This window comes from Microcaecilia unicolor, chromosome 1 (assembly GCF_901765095.1).
Source record: "Microcaecilia unicolor chromosome 1, aMicUni1.1, whole genome shotgun sequence".
In the NCBI taxonomy this organism is placed as follows: Eukaryota; Metazoa; Chordata; class Amphibia; order Gymnophiona; family Siphonopidae; genus Microcaecilia; species Microcaecilia unicolor.
The window spans coordinates 62,947,737-62,973,287 of NC_044031.1; the positions used below are offsets into that span (position 1 = coordinate 62,947,737).

The window sequence follows — 25,551 nt, forward strand, 5'->3', positions numbered from 1 at the left end:
ACTTTTGCTCTCTCAACGTTCGAGCTCTACTGCGCATTTGCGGGTGAGTCGGTCCAAGCTCATTTATATAGATTGATTAATGCCTTTTTTAATTAATTTTACAAATATAACAACTATACAGCACACTTATCTTGAAAACATGGTGCTCTGCAGGTCCCAACGAGGACCCATTTCACTTCAAAACTTCGTCAGGGGCAACGTGCTTGTAAACTATTTTTTTGTTTCAGCTCTGATTACTTCATGCAGCATCATGAGTCGAGCTGAAACAAAAAATAGTTTACAAGCACGTTGCCCCTGATGAAGCTTTGAAGTGAAACTGGTCCCCGTCGGGAAGGGAGGAGCATCATGTTTTCAAGATAAGTGTGCTGTATAGTTGTTATATTTGTAAAATTAGTTAAAAAATACATTAATGGTATAGATAGGGAGGATGAGGTTCTTTGGCCAATAATTGAAGCTTGTCTGTAGGGTGCTGTATGCTTACTGCGAACCACAGACTTCTGAGGCCTTTTTCCTCTCTTTTATAAAGTAGAAGCAGTGCTTTTTTTGTGCCGGTACGCAACGGTACGGCGTACCGGCACCTTTTTTTGCCCGCCCCGCCCCCCGCGACACTCCGGGCGAGTCCTGCACTTAATTGTTTTTTTTTTAAGACTCAGAACGCGCGAACGATACAGCCGGCAGCGATTGTAAGAGGCTGTTTGGGCTGGCGTCTGCGTCGGAGCTTCCATCACCCTCTGCGAGTCCCGCGAAACAGGAAGTTGTAACAACGAAGGCGGGACTCGCAGAGGGTGAGGGAAGCTCCGACGCAGACGCCAGCCCAGACAGCCTCTTTCAATCGCTGCCGGCTGCATCGTTCGCACGTTCTGAGTCTTAAAAAAAAACAATTAAGTGCAGGACTCGCCCGGAGTGTCGCGGGGGGGGGGGGGGGGGAAGGATTGGGGAGAGAAAGAGGGAAACCAACAGAGGGAAGGATTGGGGAGAGAGGGAAAGAGGGAAACCAACAGAGGGAAGGATTGGGGAGAGAGAGGGAAACCAACAGAGGGAAGGATTGGGGAGAGAGAGGGAAACCAACAGAGGGAAGGATGGGGAGAGAGAGGGAAAAACAGATGGAAGGATTGGGGAGAGAGGGGAAAAACAGATGGAAGGATTGGGGAGAGGGGAAAACAGATGGAAGGATGGGGAGAGAGAGGGAAAACACAGATGGAAGGATTGGGGAGAGAAGGATAAACAGATGGAAGGATGGGGAGAGAGAGGGGGAAAAACAGATGGAAGGATGGGGAGAGAGAGGGGGAAAACAGATGGAAGGATGGGGAGAGAGAGAGGGAAAACGGAAGGATAGGGAGAGAAAGAGGGAAGACGCTGGATGGAAGAATGCAGAAAGAAATAGGGGAGACACTGGAAGGATGGGGAGAGAAAGCAGAGCTGCTGGATGGAAAAGGGGAATAGAGAAAGACTGGAGAATAAGAGGAAGGGGCATGGGGAGAACAAGGGTGAGGAAAAGATGAAAAGCCACAGGTAGATGAAGGAAATTAAAGAATGGATAGTAAGAATGAATTAAATCTGGACAGAGAGAGAGCCTGAAAAATATTGAAGAAAGCAAAGAAAAAGGAGACAAAAATGACAAATGGCACAGAAGAGTTAAGCGAAAACAAAGGAAAGCAGAATCACAGACTGGGACCAATATGGAAAGAAAAACAGTCACCAGACAACAAAGGTAGAAAAAAATCATTTATTTTCATTTTAGTGTTTGTAATATGTCCAATTTGAGAATTTACATTGGCTGTCTTATTTTGCACTGGGTATACTGGAGCTGTAAGAGCTTACAGAGATTATTTATCATGAAAAAAAATCACGTTATTTTTTTCTCCTATAGTACTATAATATTTTCAATGATGTCTGTTTATATGCGCCATGGCTGGTATAGGGGGTGTGGTTAATGTGGGTGTGGCTATCATAGGGGTGGAGCCATATGTGGTGACCCCGCCCATAATGAGTACCGGCACCTTTTTTTCTACAAAAAAAGCACTGAGTAGAAGTGATGTGTTCATGGTGTATATTAGATCCACATTGGTTTAGATTTGTAGTCTGGTTTGTGGTGGATTGATTCCCTGTTTGTAGTTGTAACAAAACATGTAAATAGCAATTTTTAGAAACCTGTTAGTTACACGTGTAGAAGCTGTGGGATGCATAGCTTGGAAGGGAATGGGATTTGGGTGTTTCGGTAACATAAATTCTGTGTGCATTCTCAATTTTACAACAGGAATACACATGTACTTAAAAAAAGTTGAAGACTGGCGTTCACACTTGCACCATTGTAGGTGTAAGTATAAATTCTTCTTTGGACCTGAGGTTAGCATCATTCATTGAGGGGCCAACTAAAGTATATCTACCTCTTTGATGTGTAACACCATGTCCAACTGCCTAAAAATAATAGCTTTTTTGCATGGCTGTCTAATGGGCTACACCTAGACATGTAAAATATGACATATAGGTGGGAAGTTACCAAGATGTGATAACAGTCGAGATTTTGCTGTACTTTTATTTACCATGAGAATTCCTAGCCAGTGATATCTCCTGCAGGTTCCTGGCTCTCATGGTATACACTTATCGCTACTTGTGAGCAAGCTCACAAGCAGCATTATGCCATAACTGGGAAGGGAAGAACTTGACTGGGGGGGGGGGGGTGGTATCTGACTGTGGTGGCCATAATTGGAGGGAAACTTGACTTGGGCAGGCCATGATTGGGAAGAGTGAACTTGACTTGGGGGGAACCCTTCAAAAGGGTGGTTGTGAGTGGCGGGGGGGGGAGGCACTTGAGGAGCAAATTATTCAAATTAGGATAAATTAGTTTAAAACAAAAATAAACTGAACTTCTTTTTGGTCATGCTCATCCTTACTCACTTGAACAGGTGCATAAAGCCTAGAGTTGGGCCAAAGTATCTGCAGACAGTTATCCCACATCAAAGTTACACCTCTTTATATATATTAGCATTCAGGAAAACTAAGTGCCACTGGACAGGGAACATATGTGCCTACTTAGTGTCCGATTAGATGTGGATGCCAAAAGGCTGCCAAGAAAAAAAGCACCTCAGAAAGGAGAACTTGGAGTCAGAGGGATTGCCCTCTTGGAGAAGGTGATTAGACATTTTATAGTCCTTGATAGGTCCATCTCCACCAAAGTCAAGGCATACAGCAAACAAAAAGTTGAGGACCTCTGAAAGAACTGGAGTGCCCTTGGGAAATAAGCCAAAATGTAAAAAAAAAAAAAAAAAAAGCACTGTCCCTGACCAAGTGCCAGATTTTGGATGGTGCCACTATTTCTGGATCAGCCAGTTGGAGACATTCTATTCTGCAGTAAGAGAACCTGAAGACTGCGCTTTGTCTTATTCTGCTATCTGGGTCCTTCTGCTATGTCTTGTTTTGTTTTTTTAGCAAGCCTTCCTTGTTTGAAGGCCTCTGTGTTAGAGCAGTAAGGGAGTAGCCCGTTCCTCCAGGTGCCAGCCTTTTGGTAGCTTGAGGCAGGAGCTTTAAGATATCTCTGAACCCTGACTGTGAGGGTGTCCTAGGCAAGGGCTGCTGACCCACTCTTTATGGAAGGGTTGTCTGTTGGCGTCTCTACGCCTGAGGAATAAGGGGAACAAGAGTAAGTGAGGCCAAGGGATCTGCTTTGTATATAGAACTGTTCAGTGTGCTCTTTGCACATTGTTATTTGCTGGTGTCTTAGCCTTCTGCTCCAGATCTCATGTGCATTTGATTTTGTTTGTGCATTTACATGCACAATAAATTTTAAGTTTGCAAATTTATTGTATGTGTATTAATTTGTAGGTATACATATGCATACAAATGATTTGCATACACTTAAAATCTGTAGGCACCCTAATGGACCAAGGGGCCCTTTTACTAAGGTGCGCTGAAAAATGGGCTGCGCTAGTGTAGGCACGTGTTTTGGGCGCACACAGATCCATTTTTCAACGCACCTTCCATAAAGGCCTTTTTAAAACTTTTGCCGAAAATGGACACGCAGCAAAATAAAAATTGGTGCACATCCATTTTGGGTCTGAGACCTTACCGCCAGCCATTGACTTAGCGGTAAGGTCTCACGCGCTAACCATGCAGTAATCATCTACGAGCATAGAATGATGATTACCGCACAGTTTTTGCCACATGCCAGAAAATAAAAATTATGTTCCGGCGCGCATAGCAGAAGCGCATCAAAAATGAAATTACCGCAAGGCCCACGGAGTAGTCGAGGGGTAGCTCAAAACTGACACGCGTTGGGCACGCGTAGACACCTACGTGGCTTAGTAAAAGGGTCCCCAAATATGTGATCACGAATGCACATATCTACTAGTCAGCTCTGTTCCTAATGGAATAATTTGCAATCCACCCCGACACCTTCAAAAAGCTTTGCCTTTTTAAAAGCTGATCTGATGTCTAGGAAATTTTTGTCTTCTGGAGAGGATTTGGGCCCCCAGGACGAGAAAAGTCAGTGGGCGTCTTATTTCGCCTTTACTGCCTCGCTTTGAGCCAGATGCCCATTGTCCACCCGCATTACAGTAATGATGAATTCATCTGAAATGCTGATAGATGTTACTGTCCATGTTATCTTGCCTATGCAGTATTCAATAATAGTAAGGTTACCATGATGCAATGTCTAGTGTAGCTGTAAAAGGATCTGAGCATATGGCGTGAACTTCTGGATATTGCTAGATGCTAGTAAGTCAAGGGGACTTGGTCAATGACAAACCAAGTCATCTGAGTGAAATCACGCTTCTGTTCAAGACAATGGGTTACCACAGGAGCCGGTAAAAGTTTTGTGTTCAATCGACTCCGAAATGTATTAAATCTCAAGTGTACAGGTCTGATGGTTCATCCACCATATAGCTTCTGACAAGTACATACAATAACATATATAAGAAATGTGGATATGTAATTAGTGGCATGAAACAATCCGTAGATCTTAGTTTTAGGATGCTGCCATTGAGTATATTTTAATGACATAGGGCAAGCACTACATTGTCCACACAGTTTGTGTCCTTTAAAATTAACGGATTCTGCCAACTGTGAAGAAAACCTTGAAAAGACCAAATGATTTGTCACATTCTTCCCTCTAGAATATGCAACACAAGGACCTTTCTGAAAGGCAATGTGGAGCTGTAAAATGTGCCAATGTCAATAAATACTTTGAGCAATAACTGGAACCATATTTGAATAAGATAAAATGCATATTTACTTATCCAAAGGCTCTCACGCTCTATTTTGATGAGGATTGGCATACAAGACTCTTAAATATGCTTTGAGAATAATATTGTGAGGATAATCCCTAGTCAAAAAACGTTGACCCCAAATCTGTGCTTGTTTCTTAATTTCAAACGCAGCAGTGCAAATCCTCCGAATGTGCAAAAATTGCCTTAAAGGGGTAGTGTTTCTCAGTTACTTGGGATAACAAGAAAGTCTGATGTTTATAAATCCTGTATGTCCCATATTTTCAACAAAAAGTATTTATCGGCATTGGCGCATTTTACAGCTCCACGTTGCCTTTCAGAAAGGTCCTTGTGTTGCATATTCTAGAGGGAAGAATGTGACAGATCATTTGGTCTTTTCAAGGTTTTCTTCTCAGTTGGCAAAGCTCTTCAAATAGATTCACAGATCAAGAATGGTACAACTCAATCCTCACTACCTTATGTATGCCTCAGTGCTGCTTGGCCCTCTCAGCTGGTCTTCCTGGAGGTAGGTATTGTGTGAAGATGAAATGAAGTAGTGGCTGAGAGGCTGCGACATGTCCTGGTAAACTTTTCTGTGCTTTAGATTGAATATATTCCCATCATCAGAAAGTAAATACATGAGAAAGCCATCTTTGGTCAACGCATGTTTTTTCTTGGCTGCAAAGGAAAATATAGATAAGACCCCAGGGAATTATGTTTCAAAAATTTCTAAATTATATGCTGACAAAATCAGAATTATGCAAAATTATGCAAAAGTAAATTCTATTTTTTACATAACTTAAAAGAACATTGTAGAGCTCGCTTACAAATTGATGCAAGTACTTTTGTAACAGTTATGAGTATATTCCTGGAACCGGACACCTCAGGCCTCTTACTGACTGAGCACTTGACTGCTGCTAAAAACAGTCAAATAAAAAGGAGAAGGTCTGATCCTCATGGAAATACAACAGCAAAAGGAACAGATAATGAGGTCACAAATGAAGAGGAAACCCAGCAGAAGATCTCCACAACCTTTACTGCCTAATTCAGGAAGACTTGATGTTTCGGCGAACGTGCCTGCGTCAGGAGTCATATCTTTATATACTGGCAATGCTAGGTACATAGACCAATATAAGTGTGTGACCTATTGTGGATCTGATAAAGTGCATATGATCAGCATCTTGCATGTGCATAGGAACGTTCCTTTATCAGATCCACAATAGATCATACAGTTGTATTGGCCTATGTACCTAGCATTGCCAATATACTGTATAAAGATACGACTCCTGACGCAGGCACATTCGCTGAAACATGGCTGTGTTGAGTCTTCCTGAATTAGGCAATAAAGGTTGTGGAAATCGTCTGCTTGGTTTCCTCTTCATTTGTGACCTCACTATCTGTTCCTGTTGCTGCTGCTAAAACAGTTTCATCTCTTATGCATAGTGCCAAGCTTTGATGGTGTTATTCATATCAGTGGTGTATCCAGACAGCCAATTTTGGGTGGGCACAAAACTTTCTCTCTACTCCCCTGCCCCAGCACTTCTCAACTCAAAATATAAATACTGTAGCTGATGAGGATCCCCAAGCTATGTCACCACCAAAGATGGCCAGAATTCACTTTCACCAAGCTTGGCAGGCAGCAGCAACTCCTTGAGACATTGATGCCGGCACTCCATGCATGCTTAGTTGTCAGTGGCTCAAGGATGCTGCCCCCATCTGCCAAGCTCAGCAGAAGGGCGTTCTGGCCACTTTCAGAGGAGGTTCTCAGCTAGCAGGGCTTGGGGATTTCCACCAGCTACAGCAAGGGGCAGGGCTGCTGTTAGCCATGCTGGGGCCCAGGGCAGAAAATAAAAAAGCCCTCTCCTCTCTGCCTCCTTCTAGCTCAGCATCTGCTCTCTCTTTCTCCTCTCCTCACCCTCACCCTCGTAGCCTCACATCTCCCTCTCCCTCCCCCCCCAGCATCTACCTATCCCTTCTCTCTCCCCTCCTACCCCTCCCCCACTGTCCAGCATTTCTCCCTCTCTCTTTCTTCCCACCCATTATCTAGCATCTCTCTCACTCCCTTCTGCCCCTGGATCCAACATCTCCCTCTCCCCCCCCCCTCCACTCTTGTGCAGCATTTCTCCTTCCCTCTCTTCCACCGAGTGGCATTCCTAGCCTGGATGGCACCCGGGGTGGATCGCCGATGCGCCCCCCCTCCCCCGGGTGCAGCGCCTCCCCTCCTGCGAAATGACACCTCCCCCCCATGGGCGAAATGACACCCCCCCCGGGTGCACGCCACTGGGGGGGGGGGTGCCACGGCGCGCGCCTGTCAGCTCCAAGTTCGCTAACTTCGCTGGTTCGCTGCAGCTTCCTCTGCCCCGGAACAGGAAATAACCTGTTCCGGGGCAGAGGGAGCTGCAGCGAACGAGCGAAGTTAGCGAACTCAGAGCCGACAGACATGCGCCGCGGCACCCCCCAGTGGCGTGCACCTGGGGCGGACCGCCCTCCCTTGGTACGCCAGTGCTTCCACCTCCATGTCCAAAATCTCTCCCTCTCTCCCACTGTCCATTCTCTCTCTCTTTCCCTACCTTGAGCCCTTGGTCTAACATCTCTTTCTCTCCCCCTCCCTGCAACACCATGTTCAACATTCCCCCCCCCCCTTTCCACTGCCATGTCCAACACCTTTTTCCTTTCTTGTCCTTTACCATTCCCATGCAGCCCTTTCCTCCCTCTCCTCACCTATATCCAATAATTCTCCTCTTTTCCCCCATGCAGCATCTTTCCCTCCTCCCTCATGGCTACCCCATCTAGCATTACCCCTGTCTCACTCTCCCATGCCAACAATGCTCCTCTCTCCCCGCCCCCCCCCCCCCAAGCCACCCGCCAGCATGCTGCAGGTTTTGTTGGCTCCCTGCCTCGCTTACCATCTCTGCCAGACTGGTATGTTATAGGGGTTTTTTTCCATTGCCCCAGCCATCCACCAGCAAACTTCAGATTTTTGTTCCCTCCCCCCAGCCACCCACTGGCATGCTGCAGATTCCTCCCTCCCCCCTCCCCCCTGGGAATGCTGCAAGCTTTCTTACCTCCCTCCCATCTTTGTCGAGCAGCGGTACAGCAAAGTCACGTGGTACCAGGGCTGGCCACGCCTTCTCCGGAGGTTATATCTGAGGAGGCAGGGCCGGCACAGAGGAAGCAGTCCTAGCAACAATGCATGCAGACAGCCCCAGTACCACGTAGCTTTTGCTGTAGAATTAATACCGCTGCCCAACAAAGATGGTAAGGGAGGGAGGTAAGAAAATTTGCAGCATGCCGGTGGGTGATTGGGGGAGGGAGAGTTGCAGTGAGCAGTAGGCAGGTGAAAAGTCGCAGTTTGGGCTGGGGAGAAATAATGTCTTCTCAAGTCTTTTATACAGGCATCTATGAGGTGCACCATTGTGGTCTGAGCCCAAATTGGGTGGGCCCAGGCCCACCCGTGGCTATGCCCGATTCATATTTTATAAGATGCTCAGTGTTCACCCAGCTTTTTATAAATATTGGCATAGTTTTAAATGTGCAGACTTAGAAGTCCATTTCTCCATGTACATGACCTCATTACATGTGGACTAGTGGAAGCATCTCGTGAATGCAGAAACACTGATAGTGGAACCAAGTCAGAATCAGAAGACAGACATAGCAAAGGAAGGGTGAAGAAAGTTACAGAGGGAATTAAAGAAAGAAAGTGAAAGAAGAAAAATAAGATCAGGATGAATATAGAAAATTTTGAGATAGAATATCTAAGATATAACCGCACATTGGTCCAAGGTGTAATGGTAGCAGAAACAAAGGTTAACTGTCTCAGAAATAAAGAGATGGCAAAAAGTACTAGAGAGGACAGTACAAGTAGCCAGAAGAGAAAGGCAGTGATGGGAGTTGATGCACTTCAGTGGTAACGATTTACCTTCGTCATTGGGCTCATACTTCTCAATGAGAGAAACTGCCAATTCAGAGGTAATATCTTCTTCCCGCTGCTCTTCTTTTAGAAACTTCACAAGGTTATCTACAGATACAAGTCCATTACTATCTTTGAATTCTGAAAATATGACCTGTATTTCTTCTCTCTCGGTCAGTAATTTGTAAAATTCTTCAATCTCATCATCTTCTAATGATTGTGTTTTCGATCTATCACATTGCTGTAAACATGGACAAAAGAACCTTTGTTACTGAAAAGGCAATCTACACCAGTATTAAAACCATGGAACCTAGGTATATATTTTGTGATTTTGCCCGTAATCCATTCAAAATCCTCCCCCCCCCCCCCAACATATCTATACCCAGGACATGTACACATAGGTGCCTATTTGTCAAAATACTTACTTGCAGGCAGGGGTAATTTTAAAAGAGGAATTTTCCCCCAGATTCTTTCTAGGTTGCCCAAATTTGAGTGTGGATCCCAGATCCATGTGCAAACTGATTAATCCATTAAGCGCTAGCAACCAATTACAGGAGTTGACAACCACTTAATTGACAGTAATTAGGAGTTACACACAGATCTGCTCTACGCCCTATTCTATGACACGCCTACATTTCATAGCCTGCAACTCAAAGGGGGTGTGGCCATGGGAGCAGTGGCGTTCCTAGGGGAGCTGACACCCGGGGCGGATCACCGATGCAGCGACCCCCCCCCCCCCCCCCGGCAAAAGGACACCCCCCCCCCCGTGAAAGACCCCCCCCCAGGTGCACGCCGCTGGGGGGGGTGCCACGCGTGCCTGTCCATCGTTCGTTCCATGCTCCCGCTCTGCCCCGGAACAGGAAGTAACCTGTTCTGGGGCAGACGGAGCATGGAACGAATGACGGACAGGCGCACGCAGCACCCCCCCCCCCCCCAGCGGCGTGCACCCAGGGCGGACCGCACCCACCGCCTCCCCCTAGGAACTCCACTGCATGGGAGGGGTATGGGCAGGTTAGGGACATGTTCAGAAATTAGGTGCAAAGTTGCAGAATACAGGTCTTTTTCTGCCGTCATCTACTATGTATGTTACCTGGATTTGTGTATCTAACAGCCATAAGTTGGGTGCGAGCATTTACACCAGCATAAGTGATTGCATCCAATGTTAAGCACTAGAGCTGTGCCAAGCTAGTATTCTGTAAAGGCCACTCTGCACAGAGAACCACATATAGAATTTGGGGATAAGTGAATAAAAAGAAAAGGGTTGAGAAGTGCAAAAACTGAGAAATCCTGCTCAAAGATGTATGCCACAAATGAGGTCAAGTGGCTACCGCCCCTTTCCCTCAAGAAAGAACTGTAATTGAGAACGCTCAAAGAAAACATACATTATTCAAAGAAATAATACATCTACAGGAGTAATGCAAACTTGCTCCCAATGCCACAACTTTAGAACAGTATTGCAAGAAACTCTTCTACATGTCTGAGTCCATCGAGAAACATCTGGAAAAATAGATATTTTGCCTCCCAAAAAAATGACAGACCTTGAGTCTAAAGAAAAGGCATAACAACGCTTCCTTGTCCTGTAGAAATACAAACAATACCAAACGAGTAGCATGAGAAAGCACTTCCTCTGCACATTCAAACTACCTGATGAAATATCACCCTGCTCAGGTTTTGCCAAAGAGCTAGAACACTGCTTAGCTGGAACCAGAATGAAGTGCATTTTATGCACGGGAGGGAGAGCAGAGTCTTAATAAAACATCTCCTTAGGTGTAGATGTCAAAATCTGAGGAAAATTTAACAATTTCAAGTTCAAGGATTTAATATGATTTTCAAAATTCTCAACTCTTTGATAACGAATCACTTTATCTTGCAATGCTAAAGATTGTGTAGATTTCACCTGTTGAACTTGAGTCTCCAAAGCGCCCACTTTGCTCTTCTCCAAACTCTGAAGCCAAGTGTCAAATTGGGCCAGTGCAGGCAGGAGCTTAGAAGACAAAGAATAAAGGGCCTCTACAGCATGCCAGATAGCTTCAAGAGTCTGCACGGAGTATTTATGAAGGTTTTTATTCTTTCGACACCTGGTATGTGTACATTAATCGCATCATATATCAAAAAAGGAGGAAGTCCTTCTGCATCTACATTCTTTGTGTTACGATATTGCCTATGTTTCCTGCTCTCATTCATATCGCCACCTGCTGGCTAGACCTGGTGGCTGCCGTGGACTGACTGCTTGCCGTTCCCATGCTCCAGAGGTTACTCTGGTCCGGTCCAGATCTTCCAGCCCTCCAGTCTGTCTTGGGACTTTTTGGAACTAAGCAGTACCTGTACCTAGTGACCTCCCTTGTGGTTTGCCTTTATTAGCCACCTGGAGGCTTTCCACTTTGCCTTGCAACAGAGCTCCTCAGGAGTCTTGTTCTGTGAGAGTTTTGTTGCAGTGCTGCCTTGTTACTTTTCATGTCAGCCAAACCCTGCCTGTTTTCTGGTTGATCCTTCTGCTGCTGCCTGCCCCAGACCTTGTTTGTTTCGTGGACATTTGCTCCTGCTCACTGCCTGTGCTTCTGTTCCAGTCCGGTCCGGCCCTGTCTGTTAAGTCTTCATGGCCACCTGCAGCCAGGGGCTCAACTCCTGGTGAATCGCGGCTAAGTGCAGGTGAAGACTTGGGTTCCTGCTTGGCCTGGTCCAGCTTGTTGCCTCTGCTGCTACTCCTGGCCAGCTGCTCCAACTCCGGTCTGTGTCTTGCTGTCTGTTTGAGGGGTTCTCCTGCCACTGCCGGCCGTCGGTAGTGGTCCAAGGGCTCACTGTTCGGGATATGCGGAGAAGCGTGACACTTTGCAACAGAATAAAATAGTGCAAATGGCAGTTCCAAATGTTTGGACACCCTTTCACTCAATACTTTGTAACACCTCCTTTGGCAGAAATAACAACATCCAAACATTCCTGAAGGCAGCTAGGGGTCCTTCTATTTCTTGCTTTTGAAATATTTTCCCACTCTTCCTTGGAGAATTCTATTGGCTTAGAAATATTCTTAGATCTCCTAGCCGGCAGGGGAAAATCTACTGCTTATTTTGGGGATAAGCAACAGGGTATATATTACTCTTTTGGGATCCTGCAAGGTACTTAGGACTTGGATTGACCACTGTTGGAAATACTGCACTTGATGGACCTTTGGTCTATCCCATTATGGCAATGTTTATGTTCTTGTGTACTGCCACTGTCTGGATATGTTCCAACACTGACCACCTTAAACAGATAATCAATCCTCCACCCGTAAAATATCGGAAAAATTCAATTACTTCAGATCCATATACAAAGTATTTCAATGTTATTGTATTTTAATTTTCCATGGTTTATGGATTTGTTTTTATTATATTGTTATATAAGCAAATGAACTGTTCAATTTGAGTTCAATCAAAATGATTGAAACATGGGGTATTCATCAAGGTGCGGTAAAGGTTCGCCCTCTACCGTACTTTGATTCCCTATGGGATTCAGCAACCTGTCAGGTTCTCAGGTTCAGAGCCTGCGGGGCCGGGCTCTGGAGCAAACGTGAGCCCTTGGGCTGCCGCCGAGGAGTGACAGCAGCAGGCAAAACCCACCAACCAACACTGGGTAAGCACACCGGCAGGGACTGCAGGCACTGCCCAGCGAACCGGAACACATGGACTGGAATCCCCCGGACTGGAGGACACAGGACTGGAACCCACACCGGGCCGGAACACACTGGACTGGAGCACACTGGACTGGTCCGCACAGCTTCACCTGCGCTTAGCTACTAAGCCCCCCAGCAGTTGAGCTCCTGGGTTCGAGTAGCCAACAGGACTTACTGGATACCGGATGACATAGGGACCAGGACTGGAAACAGAAGTGCTCCTAAACCTAAACTGATCTACGTGCTCCCAAGCCCTAAACTAGCAGGAGTGTTCCTAACAGTAAACTGACAAAAGGACTTCCTAAGCCCTATACTAAAACAGGAGCTCCTAATCCCTGCTCAAGAAAGGGACTTCCTAAGCCCTAAACTAACAGAGCAGGGAACTAAACACAAAGCTAACACAGGTGCTACTAAGCACCAAGCTACAAGCAGAGCTTTACACTAATAAGCTAAACACAGAACTAACCAGCTACCTAAGCACTGCTCTAGCAAGCTAGATACAACTAACAAGGTGCTTTCCAAGCACTACTCTGGCAAGCAACCAGAAGAGCTCCTAGCACTAAAAGGGAAGACAGGGGAGCCACAAGGAAAAAGAAGGGAAGCTAACACATAAGCCAAAAGTGATTCTAAATCACCAAACACCAACAGCAAAGACTGCAATGCTCCCAATAGCGCAATCCCAGAAGTACTTCTAACAGCAAACTCTGCAGTGTTCCTAACAACACCAAACCCTGAAATACTTCTATCAACAACAGAGCTTCCAAAGCCCTACACACAGCAATGCTTCCAAACCAAGAGGGAAAAGCAGGGGGACCAAACACACAAACACCAGTGCACACTGCACTAACACTAACCTGGACCTTAGCAAAAGCAAGCAGGGAAACTAGACACAGAGTCAGAAGTGCACACTGCACCACCCTACCTACAGCAAACACCACTGTTGCAAAGGCCCTGAAGGAAACCACACCACTTCCTTATCAAGGCCCTACCTGATGATGTCACACTCCCTAGACCTAGGCAAAAGCACACTGACCCAGAGAGGCCCAACCCACACCAATGCAAAACCGTGAAACACTTGAAGCCAGTACACCCAAAGAGAGTTAGAGCAACTCAGACTACACCCACAGCTGCAGTGAAGAGACAATTAGCCCCATGCTGCTGGAAGCTGCCAGCACAGAGAGACAGAGCCAGCTCAGAAAGGAAAGAGAAAAGAAACAGAAGCCAGCTAAGAAGCTGACCCCCAGGAAAGAGGTAAGTTTGAGAGGGGTTCAGACCCCAATCATAACAGCACCTCCCCCTCAAGGCTCCCGTGTCCCCACGGGAGCTCCAGGTCTCAAAGACAATTTAGGTCTCCATGGGTAGCTGTGATGAAATCTCCCAATGGGTTTCACAACATAAATCTGGGCGGCTGGGCAGGACGTGACAAGTACATCTGGAACTAGGAAACCAGAATGGCTTTGGCCGCCATGAGGCTCTTTAGAACGGCTGCTAGGCAGGATCAGAGTCTTGGATGCAACAAGTGGAGTTCTATTCAACAGGAACCATCTCCTGAAGGAGTCCACAACTTCCTTGACTTCTTGGCACTCCACTGTAGCAGCCAGAACTGGGCTAGAGCCCACACCCATCCTGCAATCTAAAGCCGGAAAGGAACTCGAACTGGACTTCAGACTAGACCTTGCCCCTTGGCTGGAGCTGGAACTCAGAAGGAGTTCAACATCTTGGCTGAAATGGGAACTCGGAGTAGACTCAGCATCTTGCCTGAGACTGCAACCTGGTCCGGCCTCAGCATCTTGGCCGGAACTGCCACTCAACTCGGACTCAGCATCTTGGCTGGACTTGGTACTCAGCATAAACTCAGCATCTCGGCTGGCACTGGAACTCGCTCCGGACTCAGCATCTTGGCCGGAACTGCAACTTGACCCGGACTCAGCATCTTGCCTGGAACTGGAACTCCAACTTGACCCAGACTCAGCATCTTGGCCGGGACTGCAACTTGACTCAGACTCAGCATCTTGCCTGGGACTGGAACTCCAACTTGACCCGGACTCAGCATCTTGACCAGGATGGCAACTCTCACCGGACTCAGCATCTTGCCTGGAACTGGCACTCCAACTCGACCCGGACTCAGCATCTTGCCTGGGACTGGAACTCCAACTTGACCCGGACTCAGCATCTTGACCGGGACGGCAACTCTCACCAGACTCAGCACCTTGGCCGGGCCTGTAATTTGACCCGGACTCAGCATCTTGCCCGGGACTGTAACTCAATTCTGATTCGGCATCTCGGCTGAACTCTGCACTCGGTGTAGACTCAGCACTCATCATGGACTCAATATCTCGGCTGGGCTCTGCACTCGGTGTAAACTCAAAATCCCGGCTGGGACTGCCACTCGATCCAGACTCAGCATCTTGACTGGAACTGCAACTCGATCCAGACTCAGCATCTTGACTGGAACTACAACTCGATCCAGACTCAGCATCTTGACTGGAACTACAACTCGATCCAGACTCAGCATCTTGACTGGAACTGCAACTCGATCCAGACTCAGCATCTTGACTGGAACTGCAACTCGATCCAGACTCAGCATCTTGACTGGAACTGCAACTCAATCCAGACTCAGCATCTTGACTGGAACTACAACTCGATCCAGACTCAGCACCTTGACTGGAACTGCAACTCAATCCAGACTCAGCATCTTGACTGGAACTGCAACTCAATTCTGATTCGGCATCTCGGCAGAACTCTGCACTCGGTGCAGACTCAGCACTCATCGTGAACTCATCATCTCGGCTGGGCTCTGCACTCGGTGCAGACTCAGCACCCATCGTGGACTCATCACTCGGTGTAGACTCAGCATCCCGGCTGGGACTGCAACTCGATCCAGACTCAGCATCTTGACTGGAACTGCAACTCAATCCAGACTCAGCATCTTGACTGGAACTACAACTCGATCCAGACTCAGCATCTTGACTGGAACTACAACTCGATCCAGACTCAGCATCTTGACTGGAACTGCAACTCGCTCCAGACTCAGCATCTTGACTGGAACTACAACTCGCTCCAGACTCAGCATCTTGACTGGAACTCCAACTCGATCCAGACTCAGCATCTTGACTGGAACTACAACTCTCAGCATCTTGACTGGAACTACAACTCGATCCAGACTCAGCATCTTGACTGGAACTGCAACTCAATCCAGACTCAGCATCTTGACTGCCCCTGCTGCAACTCGCTCTGGACTCAGCATCTGGGCTGGAACTCAAAACAGACTCAGGCACTGGGCTGGAACTCAGTGTGGACTCAGAAGCTTGGCAGACAAATCCCTTCAGGCTGGACTCAGAAGTTTGTCAGGAAAAATCAGGAAGCCACCTTCTTTCAGCTTGGGCTTCAGGAGTATCCCGTAGGGTTGGCTCCGAGAGGAGTTGGAAGCGGTAAAAGAACAGCTTGGTAGCAGGGTCAATAGCAGAAACTGGGTTTTCTTCGAACCCAAGCCAGGAGACACGCCTTCTCTCTGCTGCAGCTTCAGGAGTATTCTTCAAGGCTGGATCAGACAAAAGTGCAACCCGGTAATCCTGGAGTGTCAGAAACGGATCCAGATCAAAAATGGGGTTGGAACTGGGATCCAAACTTGTACTAGGAGGCTTGGTTTGAAGCGCCACTTGAACTGGATGCAGAGACTTGGCTTGAAGCGCTGCTTGGACTGGACTCGGAGGCTCGGTCAGAAGCCTCCCTTGGACTGGACTCAGAGGCTTGAGTGGAAGCGCCACCTGAACTGGGATAGGAGGCTCAGTTCGAAGCACCCTCTGGACTGGACTCGGAGGCTCGGTCAGAAGCATCCCTCGGACTGGACTCAGAGGCTTGAGTGGAAGCGCCACTTGAACTGGAGTCGGCAACTCGGTTAGGAGCATCCCTTGGACTAGGCTCCAAGGCTTGGCTGAATGCGCTGCTCGGACTGGATTCAGAGGCTTGTCTAGGCGTGCTGCTTGAACGGGACTGGACCCCTGCTGGGCCCAGAACATGGAATTCCCAAGACGTCTCCTCTCAGCGACAGCTTCAGGAGTATCCCACAAAGCTGGATTCAAGACCAGGCTGCGGCGATATTCAGCGAGCGTGATAAAAGGGTCCATATCTGAAACTGGGTTTTCAGTGATTCCAAGCTACCGGACACGTTTTCTCTCAGCTGCCGCTTCAGGGGTCTTCTTCAAAACAGGATGAGACAAAAGTTTCCCACGATACTGACGAAGAGTCATAGAAGGATCAAGAACAACGATGGAGCTGGACCCCAGCTGGGTCAGCTGGGCGGGGGTTCTTGCCGGGCTCATGGCCTTTGCAATCTGTCAGGTTCTCAGGTTCAGAGCCCGCGGGGCCGGGCTCTGGAGCAAACGTGAGCCCTTGGGCTGCCACCGAGGAGCGACAGCAGCAGGCAAAACCCACCAACCAACACTGGGTAAGCACACCGGCAGGGACTGCAGGCACTGCCCAGCGAACCGGAACACATGGACTGGAATCCCCCGGACTGGAGGACACAGGACTGGAACCCACACCGGGCCGGAACACACTGGACTGGAGCACACTGGACTGGTCCGCACAGCTTCACCTGCGCTTAGCTACTAAGCCCCCCAGCAGTTGAGCTCCTGGGTTCGAGTAGCCGACAGGACTTACTGGATACCGGATGACATAGGGACCAGGACTGGAAACAGAAGTGCTCCTAACCCTAAACTAGCAGGAGTGTTCCTAACAGTAAACTGACAAAAGGACTTCCTAAGCCCTATACTAAAACAGGAGCTCCTAATCCCTGCTCAAGAAAGGGACTTCCTAAGCCCTAAACTAACAGAGCAGGGAACTAAACACAAAGCTAACACAGGTGCTACTAAGCACCAAGCTACAAGCAGAGCTTTACACTAATAAGCTAAACACAGAACTAACCAGCTACCTAAGCACTGCTCTAGCAAGCTAGATACAACTAGCAAGGTGCTTTCCAAGCACTACTCTGGCAAGCAACCAGAAGAGCTCCTAGCACTAAAAGGGAAGACAGGGGAGCCACAAGGAAAAAGAAGGGAAGCTAACACATAAGCCAAAAGTGATTCTAAATCACCAAACACCAACAGCAAAGACTGCAATGCTCCCAATAGCGCAATCCCAGAAGTACTTCTAACAGCAAACTCTGCAGTGTTCCTAACAACACCAAACCCTGAAATACTTCTATCAACAACAGAGCTTCCAAAGCCCTACACACAGCAATGCTTCCAAAACCAAGAGGGAAAAGCAGGGGGACCAAACACACAAACACCAGTGCACACTGCACTAACACTAACCTGGACCTTAGCAAAAGCAAGCAGGGAAACTAGACACAGAGTCAGAAGTGCACACTGCACCACCCTACCTACAGCAAACACCACTGTTGCAAAGGCCCTGAAGGAAACCACACCACTTCCTTATCAAGGCCCTCCCTGATGATGTCACACTCCCTAGACCTAGGCAAAAGCACACTGACCCAGAGAGGCCCAACCCACACCAATGCAAAACCGTGAAACACTTGAAGCCAGTACACCCAAAGAGAGTTAGAGCAACTCAGACTACACCCACAGCTGCAGTGATGAGACAATTAGCCCCATGCTGCTGGAAGCTGCCAGCACAGAGAGACAGAGCCAGCTCAGAAAGGAAAGAGAAAAGAAACAGAAGCCAGCTAAGAAGCTGACCCCCAGGAAAGAGGTAAGTTTGAGAGGGGTTCAGACCCCAATCATAACACAACCTGTGGGATCTGGGTAACACAGGTTGCTGAATTCTGCCTTAGGAATAATGTTGCTTGCAAGCCACCTTGCAAACAGCATTTTTCCAGTGGCCCAGGAGCATTGGACCACTGAGCAGAGGGTCTCTCCCGCCCCCCCCCCCCCCGGATCACAGATCCCCCCTGCAAAATCTTCCCCCCTCCCACACTCAAAGCCCTCCACCTGATAATGTGCTGGAGAAGGGGATGCACAGTGAGTTGACAAGTATGATATGTGCACTGACTATGAAGTTAGAAATCCCTGAGGAAGCTTACTGAATGGGTGAAAGGGGCCTCATTGGATTTTGTGAAATAAGTGCATGTTTTTTACACATATATGCTGGGTGAAGAGCTAAAGATTTGTTTGATTTGAATTTGATTTAAAACAGAAAACCAGAAAAAAATTTCTAGGGGTTTTTGAACCAGTAAAAGAAAACCAAACTGACAGACTTGCAGTGTGACAAACTGATATCTGCAGGCCAGGCATCTGAGGCCCTTTTTTTCCCCCATCACAAAACATTAAACTTTCCTCCATTATGAATAAAAACTGAATATACTGAAGATCTGAAAAAGATATGGTATTTTCCATGTGTGAAAAATATTGAAGATTTACCCCCCTTTTTTTTTTTTTACAAAGCGGTGCTAACAGCTACTGGTGCAATAATGCCGACACAGTGCAAGGGGGTGGGGGTTAATAAGGTATACAGTATTTTTACGTGTGAACAACAGTTCAGTTGATTAACTCTCAAAGTAAGCCTGACTTTTTGCTTTTCAAAAAAATTGTAACCCTTATGCCACATATAATTCCTGACGCCCACACTCAAGCTATTTCTGTACAGGAGAGCTTATTATGTTTATGTTTATTAAAAGAATTTAATATACTGCCTGGCTTTTATAGATCACAAAATAAAATGGCCCTCAGTACCTGAAAAATAGGATGACCCTCCACACACCTCCAAAAACACTAAGGTCCTCCCAAGGACTTTCACTAATCACACCCTCTCCAAAAGACATTACAGGATGTGATACCCACAAGTGAGCCTTCTCCGGAGTAGCCCCCACACTCTGGAATGCACTGCCCGAAAGGCTTCACTTAACACAAGACTATCTCTACTTCAGGAAGCAGGTGAAAGCTTGGCTCTTCGACCAGGCCTTTAATGGAAGAAGTAATTAACTTGTTAGTCTCACTCACACACACAAGAGTGACTTGGGCTGCACATACTGCAGCAGGACATGTTTATCCACTCCTACCCTAGTTCAGATAGTATTTAACCAGACCTCATGTGCAACTTTCTTTAAATGAGTCACCTTACTCTCTAACTCTTCCTACTTCCTATTTTCTTACCTACTTATATGTTACTTCCTTGCTTTACCCTTCAATATCAAGTATAATGCTCTATTAAGTATTGTGTTGACATTGCAAATAGTATACCATGCCATACTTTGTATTGTTTTTGAATATTTTTACTGCTGTAATTGCCTATTGCTCATGTTTGATCTATTCTTACTGTACACCGCCTTGAGTGAATTCCTTCAAAAAGGCAATAAAATAATACTAATAAAAAAATAAAATAAAATTACAAATAAAGAATGCCAGTTTTACAGACAGGAAAGACCTAATCACATTCTCACAGAGCACTCACAACCAAGATTTTAGCATGAAGATGTTATCCTCCCATTAACAGATACCTAACAGATCCTAAGGGGCCCTTTTACTAAGGTGCGCCGAAAAATGGGCTGCACTAGTGTAGGTGCGTGTTTTGGGGGCGCACAGATCCATTTTTCAGAACACCTGTTAAAGAGGCCTTTTTAAAAACTTTTGCCGAAAATGGACGTGTGGCAAAATAAAAGTTGGCGCGCATCCATTTTGGGTCTGAGACCTTACCGCCAGCCATTGACTTAGCGGTAAGGTCTCACGCGGTAACCATGCAGTACTACTACTATTTAGCATTTCTATAGCGCTACAAGGCATACGCAGCGCTGCACAAACATAGAAGAAAGACAGTCCCTGCTCAAAAAGCTTACAATCTAATAGACAAAAAATAAATAAAGTAGCAAATCAAATCAATTAATGTGAACGGGAAGGAAGAGAGGAGGGTAGGTGGAGGCAAGTGGTTACAAGTGGTTATGAGTCAAAAGCAATGTTAAAGAGGTGGGCTTTCAGTCTAGATTTAAAGGTGGCCAAGGATGGGGCAAGACGTAGGGGCTCAGGAAGTTTATTCCAGGCGTAGGGTGCAGCGAGACAGAAGGCGCGAAGTCTGGAGTTGGCAGTAGTGGAGAAGGGAACAGATAAGAAGGATTTATCCATGGAGCGGAATGCACGGGAAGGGGTGTAGGGAAGGATGAGTGTGGAGAGATACTGGGGAGCAGCAGAGTGAGTACATTTATAGGTTAGTAGAAGAAGTTTGAACAGGATGCGAAAACGGATAGGGAGCCAGTGAAGGGACTTGAGGAGAGGGGTAGTATGAGTAAAGCGACCCTGGCGGAAGATGAGATGGGCAGCAGAGTTTTGAACCAACTGGAGAGGGGAGAGGTGACTAAGTGGGAGGCCAGCAAAAAGCAGATTGCAGTAGTCTAAACGAGAGGTGACAAGGGTGTGGATGAGGGTTTTGGTAGAGTGCTCGGAAAGAAAGGGGCGGATTTTACGGATGTTGTAAAGAAAGAAACGACAGGTCTTGGCAATCTGCTGGATATGAGCAGAGAAGGAGAGAGAAGAGTCAAAGATGACCCCAAGGTTTCGAGCTGAGGAGACAGGGAGAATGAGAGAGCCATCAACAGAAATAGAAAACGGGGGGAGCGGGGAGGTGGGTTTGGGGGGGAAAATGAGAAGCTCGGTTTTGGTCATATTTAATTTCAGGTGGCGTTGAGACATCCAGACAGCAATGTCAGACAAGCACACTGAAACTTTGGTTTGGATGCAAGGTGAGATATCAGGGGTAGAAAGGTAGATTTGGGAGTCATCAGCATAGAGATGGTAGGAAAAGCCATGGGATGAGATTAATGAACCAAGGGAGGAAGTGTAGATAGAAAAGAGGAGGGGACCAAGAACAGAACCCTGAGGTACGCCGACAGGCAGAGGGATAGAAGTAGAAGAGGATCCACCAGAGTGAACACTAAAGGTGCGGAGGGAGAGGTAGGAAGAGAACCAGGAAAGGACAGAGCCCTGGAACCCAAGTGAGGACAGGGTATCGAGAAGTATGCTGTGATCAACAGTGTCAAAAGCAGCGGAAAGATCAAGAAGAATGAGGATGGAATATTGACCTCTGGATTTAGCCAGTAATAGGTCATTGGAGACCGCAGTTTCGGTTGAGTGGAGAGGGCGAAAACCAGATTGTAGTGGGTCAAGAATAGCATGTGAGGAGAGAAAATCAAGGCAGCGGCGGTGAACAGCACGCTCAAGTAATTTGGAGAGAAAAGGAAGGAGGGAGATGGGTCGGTAATTAGAGGGACAAGTAGGGTCGAGTGAAGGCTTCTTAAGGAGAGGTGTGACCACAGCATGTTTAAAGGCAGCAGGGACAGTCGCAGTGGAAAGTGAGAGGTTGAGAATGTGACAGACAAAAGGAATAAGAGCAGGAGAGATGGCATTAAGAAGGTGGGTGGGAATGGGATCAGAGGAACAGGTGGTACATTTTGAGGAAGAAAGGAGAAGTGTAGTTTCCTCAATAGTAACTTCAGGAAAGGAGGAAAGGGAATGAGGGGAAGGAGAGAGAGGGGAACGGACTAGTGGAGGGAGAGGTGGTGAGGTAGAGAAAGCAAGATTTATCTTTTCAACCTTGTTGTGAAAGAATTCAGCAAGGGTCTGAGGAGATAATGAAGGGGGAGTTGGGGAGGGGGCACTTTGAGGACAGAGTTCAATGTGGTGAAGAGAAGTCGAGGATTAGAGCCAAGAGAGTTGGTCAGTTGGATATAATAATCCTGTTTGGCACGTGAAAGAGCAGATTGGAAGGAGGTCAGCATGAACTTAAAGTGTAAGAAATCAGCAAGGGCCAGAGTAATCATCTATGTGTGTAAAATGCAATTATCGCCCGGTTTCTGCCGCTCGCCAGGAAATAAACATTATTTTCCGGAATGCGTAGCAGACGCGAGTCAAAAATGAAATTATCGCAAGGGCCATGCGGTAGCCGGGCGGTAACTCCAAATTGATGCACACTGGGCGCATTGTAGGTGCCTATGCAGCTTAATAAAAGGGCACCTAAATTCCTCCTATCCAATAAAAACAAACGCCTGCCTAAAATAATAACTTTTAAGCATGGTCTTAAACTTCTTAATATTCAATTCTGCCCGTATGTCCTTAGAAACAGAGTTCCATAGACAGGGCGCTAAACAAGAAAACGCTCTTTCCCTTGCCCAGACTTCCCTTATTCTAGTTCTGGTGGTTTCATTAGATTCCAGTCAACCCCCACCTCCGTAGCACTTGGTTGACCTGATTATAAGGTATCCTAGTTTTCACATCTATATCTATGTCCAGAAGGAATCATTCACAGGCCGATGATCAGAAGCAAATGCAGGAGCTAGAGGCCATTAGCGCCGGACTACCGCCCGCATTTGCTATTGTTGGTTGATCGGAGGGTCCCAGTGCGGGGATCAACGAGTGCAGCAAAGGCTGGTGTGACTAGCAATTAAATTGTACGCAAATGAAGTCATTTGCAATGCACCCAGATGCTCAAAAAAGAGCGCCCTTAACAAGGGCGTTCTTACAACAGTAAACCCTACGCCAGCTCGGAGCTGGCATCGAGCTGTTGTGCTGGTGCTGGACCTCCGCTGTTCCTGCCTGCTCCCAGGACCAACAGCACCAGCGAGCAGGAAAAGAGCAGCTGTGCGATCCTGATATCGTGCTGTGTGGGAAGAAAACTGAGAAGGGTGAAAAGAACAGGGGAACAGAGAAAGCGTATGCCTTGCAAAGGAGACAGACAAAGCTGGAATCTCAAGAGAAGAGCAGGACCACTGGCACTGGTAGTACAGCCCATCTCACACTGTCGACAATTCTTCCTCCTCCTTCCCTCCTCCTCTCGGCTACTGGGCATGTGTTTAAGAGTGGTGCGTGACACACAGCTCTTCAGCACATGCGCCAGCCACCATACTCCCACTTCACGTCCTCATGCTAGAAGCTAATATTGTGCATATCATTTGTACACTATTAGCGTCAAACGTGAGGAAGTAATTCCTTGGCGCTGTTGTGGTGGTAAAACTCTGGCGCTGTTTCGTACAGCGCCAGAGTTTTGAGCATCTGGCCCTCAGTGAGTAGCTACTTTGCTCCATTCCTACAGATTGGACAGTAAAGCTTAGCCTGCAGTGATCATCAACAATGCTCTCTGATTGGTCACTGGGAGAAGAAGACTCACTGGATGAACTCCAAGCTTCTTAACTGTATTACTACTACTAATCATTTCTATAGTGCTACTAGATATACGCAGCATTGTACACATCATATGCAGGTACTTTCTCTGTCCCCAGAGGGCTAACAATCTAAGTTTTGTGCCTGGGGCAATAGAGGGTTAAGTGACTTGGCCAAATTCACAAGGAGCTGCAGTGGGGATTGAACCCAGGTTGCCAGGCTCAAAGCCCACTGAACTAACCACTGGGCTACTCCTCCCAACTGCGTATACAATTACACATGCACATACAATTTTTTAAAGATATAGTTTTGGATTTAACACAGTATTCCAAATATTCTGAAATATCAGCATGGTGCCAGGCGGACCCTAGACACAATACAATCTGTTACAGCTTTTCTTACCTCAAAGATCTGTTTCGCATAGCTCTCATCTGCATGAATGTTCACTTCCTTTAGAAAGTTCTTGAGTTCTTTAAAGCTCATCTTGTTATCTTTATTTTTGTCAGCCTTTCGCAAACAGGAATGAATCCAACTGCAGTCGGATGTAAGGAAACCATTCCAAAATGAAAATCAGCCTAAGAAGTCCTGTTCTAAAAATTAAATATTATCGTAGGGTTACACACCTTACAATAACAAATAACGTACTTTGCCTTGACATTTACAGAGAATCAAGCCGTTAATTTAAATATCATCGGTCCCATTGAAGGGCATGCGGGCTACTGTTAAGATGTGTTATTTTACCACTAACATATTATTTTAGCACAGATCCCATTTTATGCCATGAGATCTACTTACCGTTCAGTGAATCCAGACTGCCCCAATTTGACTGCCCCTATCGGACTGACCGTTCACTTGTCTATTAGATTGTAAGCTCTTTGAGCAGGGACTGTCTCTCTTTGTTAAATTGTACAGCGCTGCGTAACCCTAGTAGCGCTCTAGAAATGTTAAGTAGTAGTAGTAGTAGTAGTAGTAGTAGTAGTAGTACTTACTAATAACCAAGGTTAATAGTAAAATAATACGTCTTAACGGTAGCCCACATTGAAAACGTCCCCCCTTTTACTTTAGGTATGCATCTACCATATGGGGACAGAGTGTGAAAGAAATGATTCAGTCAACCAATCTTACTGACTGAATAAGTATTGTACTGCACCGTATGTGTTTTGCATCTATACAGTACACATGCACCAACAGCAAAGAATCGGGGGAGGAAGCCAAAGGGGTGCAACTCCCCCAGCTCCAGCTCTACCCCACTTCACATCCCTTTCCTTCTCTTTCTCCAGCCTTTAACGGTCTCTCTAAATCACCACCTCCTACCATCCCTGTTACTCTCTCATCCCCAGCACCAATCCCTCTTACACAACACAGCTATGAGTCCCTCCCTAACACAAACACACTCACACACACACACCTTATTTTCTTTCTAACCCCCCCATGCCAATCCCGTCTCAACCTCCCCATAAGTAATCCCTTACCCTTCCATTAGCCAATCCCTTCTTTCCCTCTTTTCTCATTGACTTCACACCTTCTCATGCCATCCAAACCACTCCCCTTTGTAATCTATTTGCCCCACGTGAAATCCTTATTTCACACCCTTTTCCCCATCCTGACTCATCCTTATCATCCCACTGATATCCGTGCAGTTTCTTCTCTCGTCCTACATCTCCTTCCTTTTGCAAGCCACCAACATGG

General features: G+C 46.7%; 1 protein-coding gene across 3 annotated transcripts in view; it reads right to left on the reverse strand.

The window, feature by feature from the left end:
- Positions 1–25,551, reverse strand: part of PLCD1 (phospholipase C delta 1) — a 187,466-nt gene that overhangs the window by 45,421 nt on the left and 116,494 nt on the right. For all 3 annotated transcript variants that reach the window (XM_030197912.1, XM_030197919.1, XM_030197903.1), the window contains exons 4-6: positions 24,265–24,394; positions 9,121–9,352; positions 5,678–5,879 (exon numbers count right to left, since the gene is read on the reverse strand). In XM_030197912.1, the coding sequence (XP_030053772.1) occupies positions 5,678–5,879; positions 9,121–9,352; positions 24,265–24,394 (564 nt within the window). The remainder of the gene's footprint in view (positions 1–5,677; positions 5,880–9,120; positions 9,353–24,264; positions 24,395–25,551) is intronic.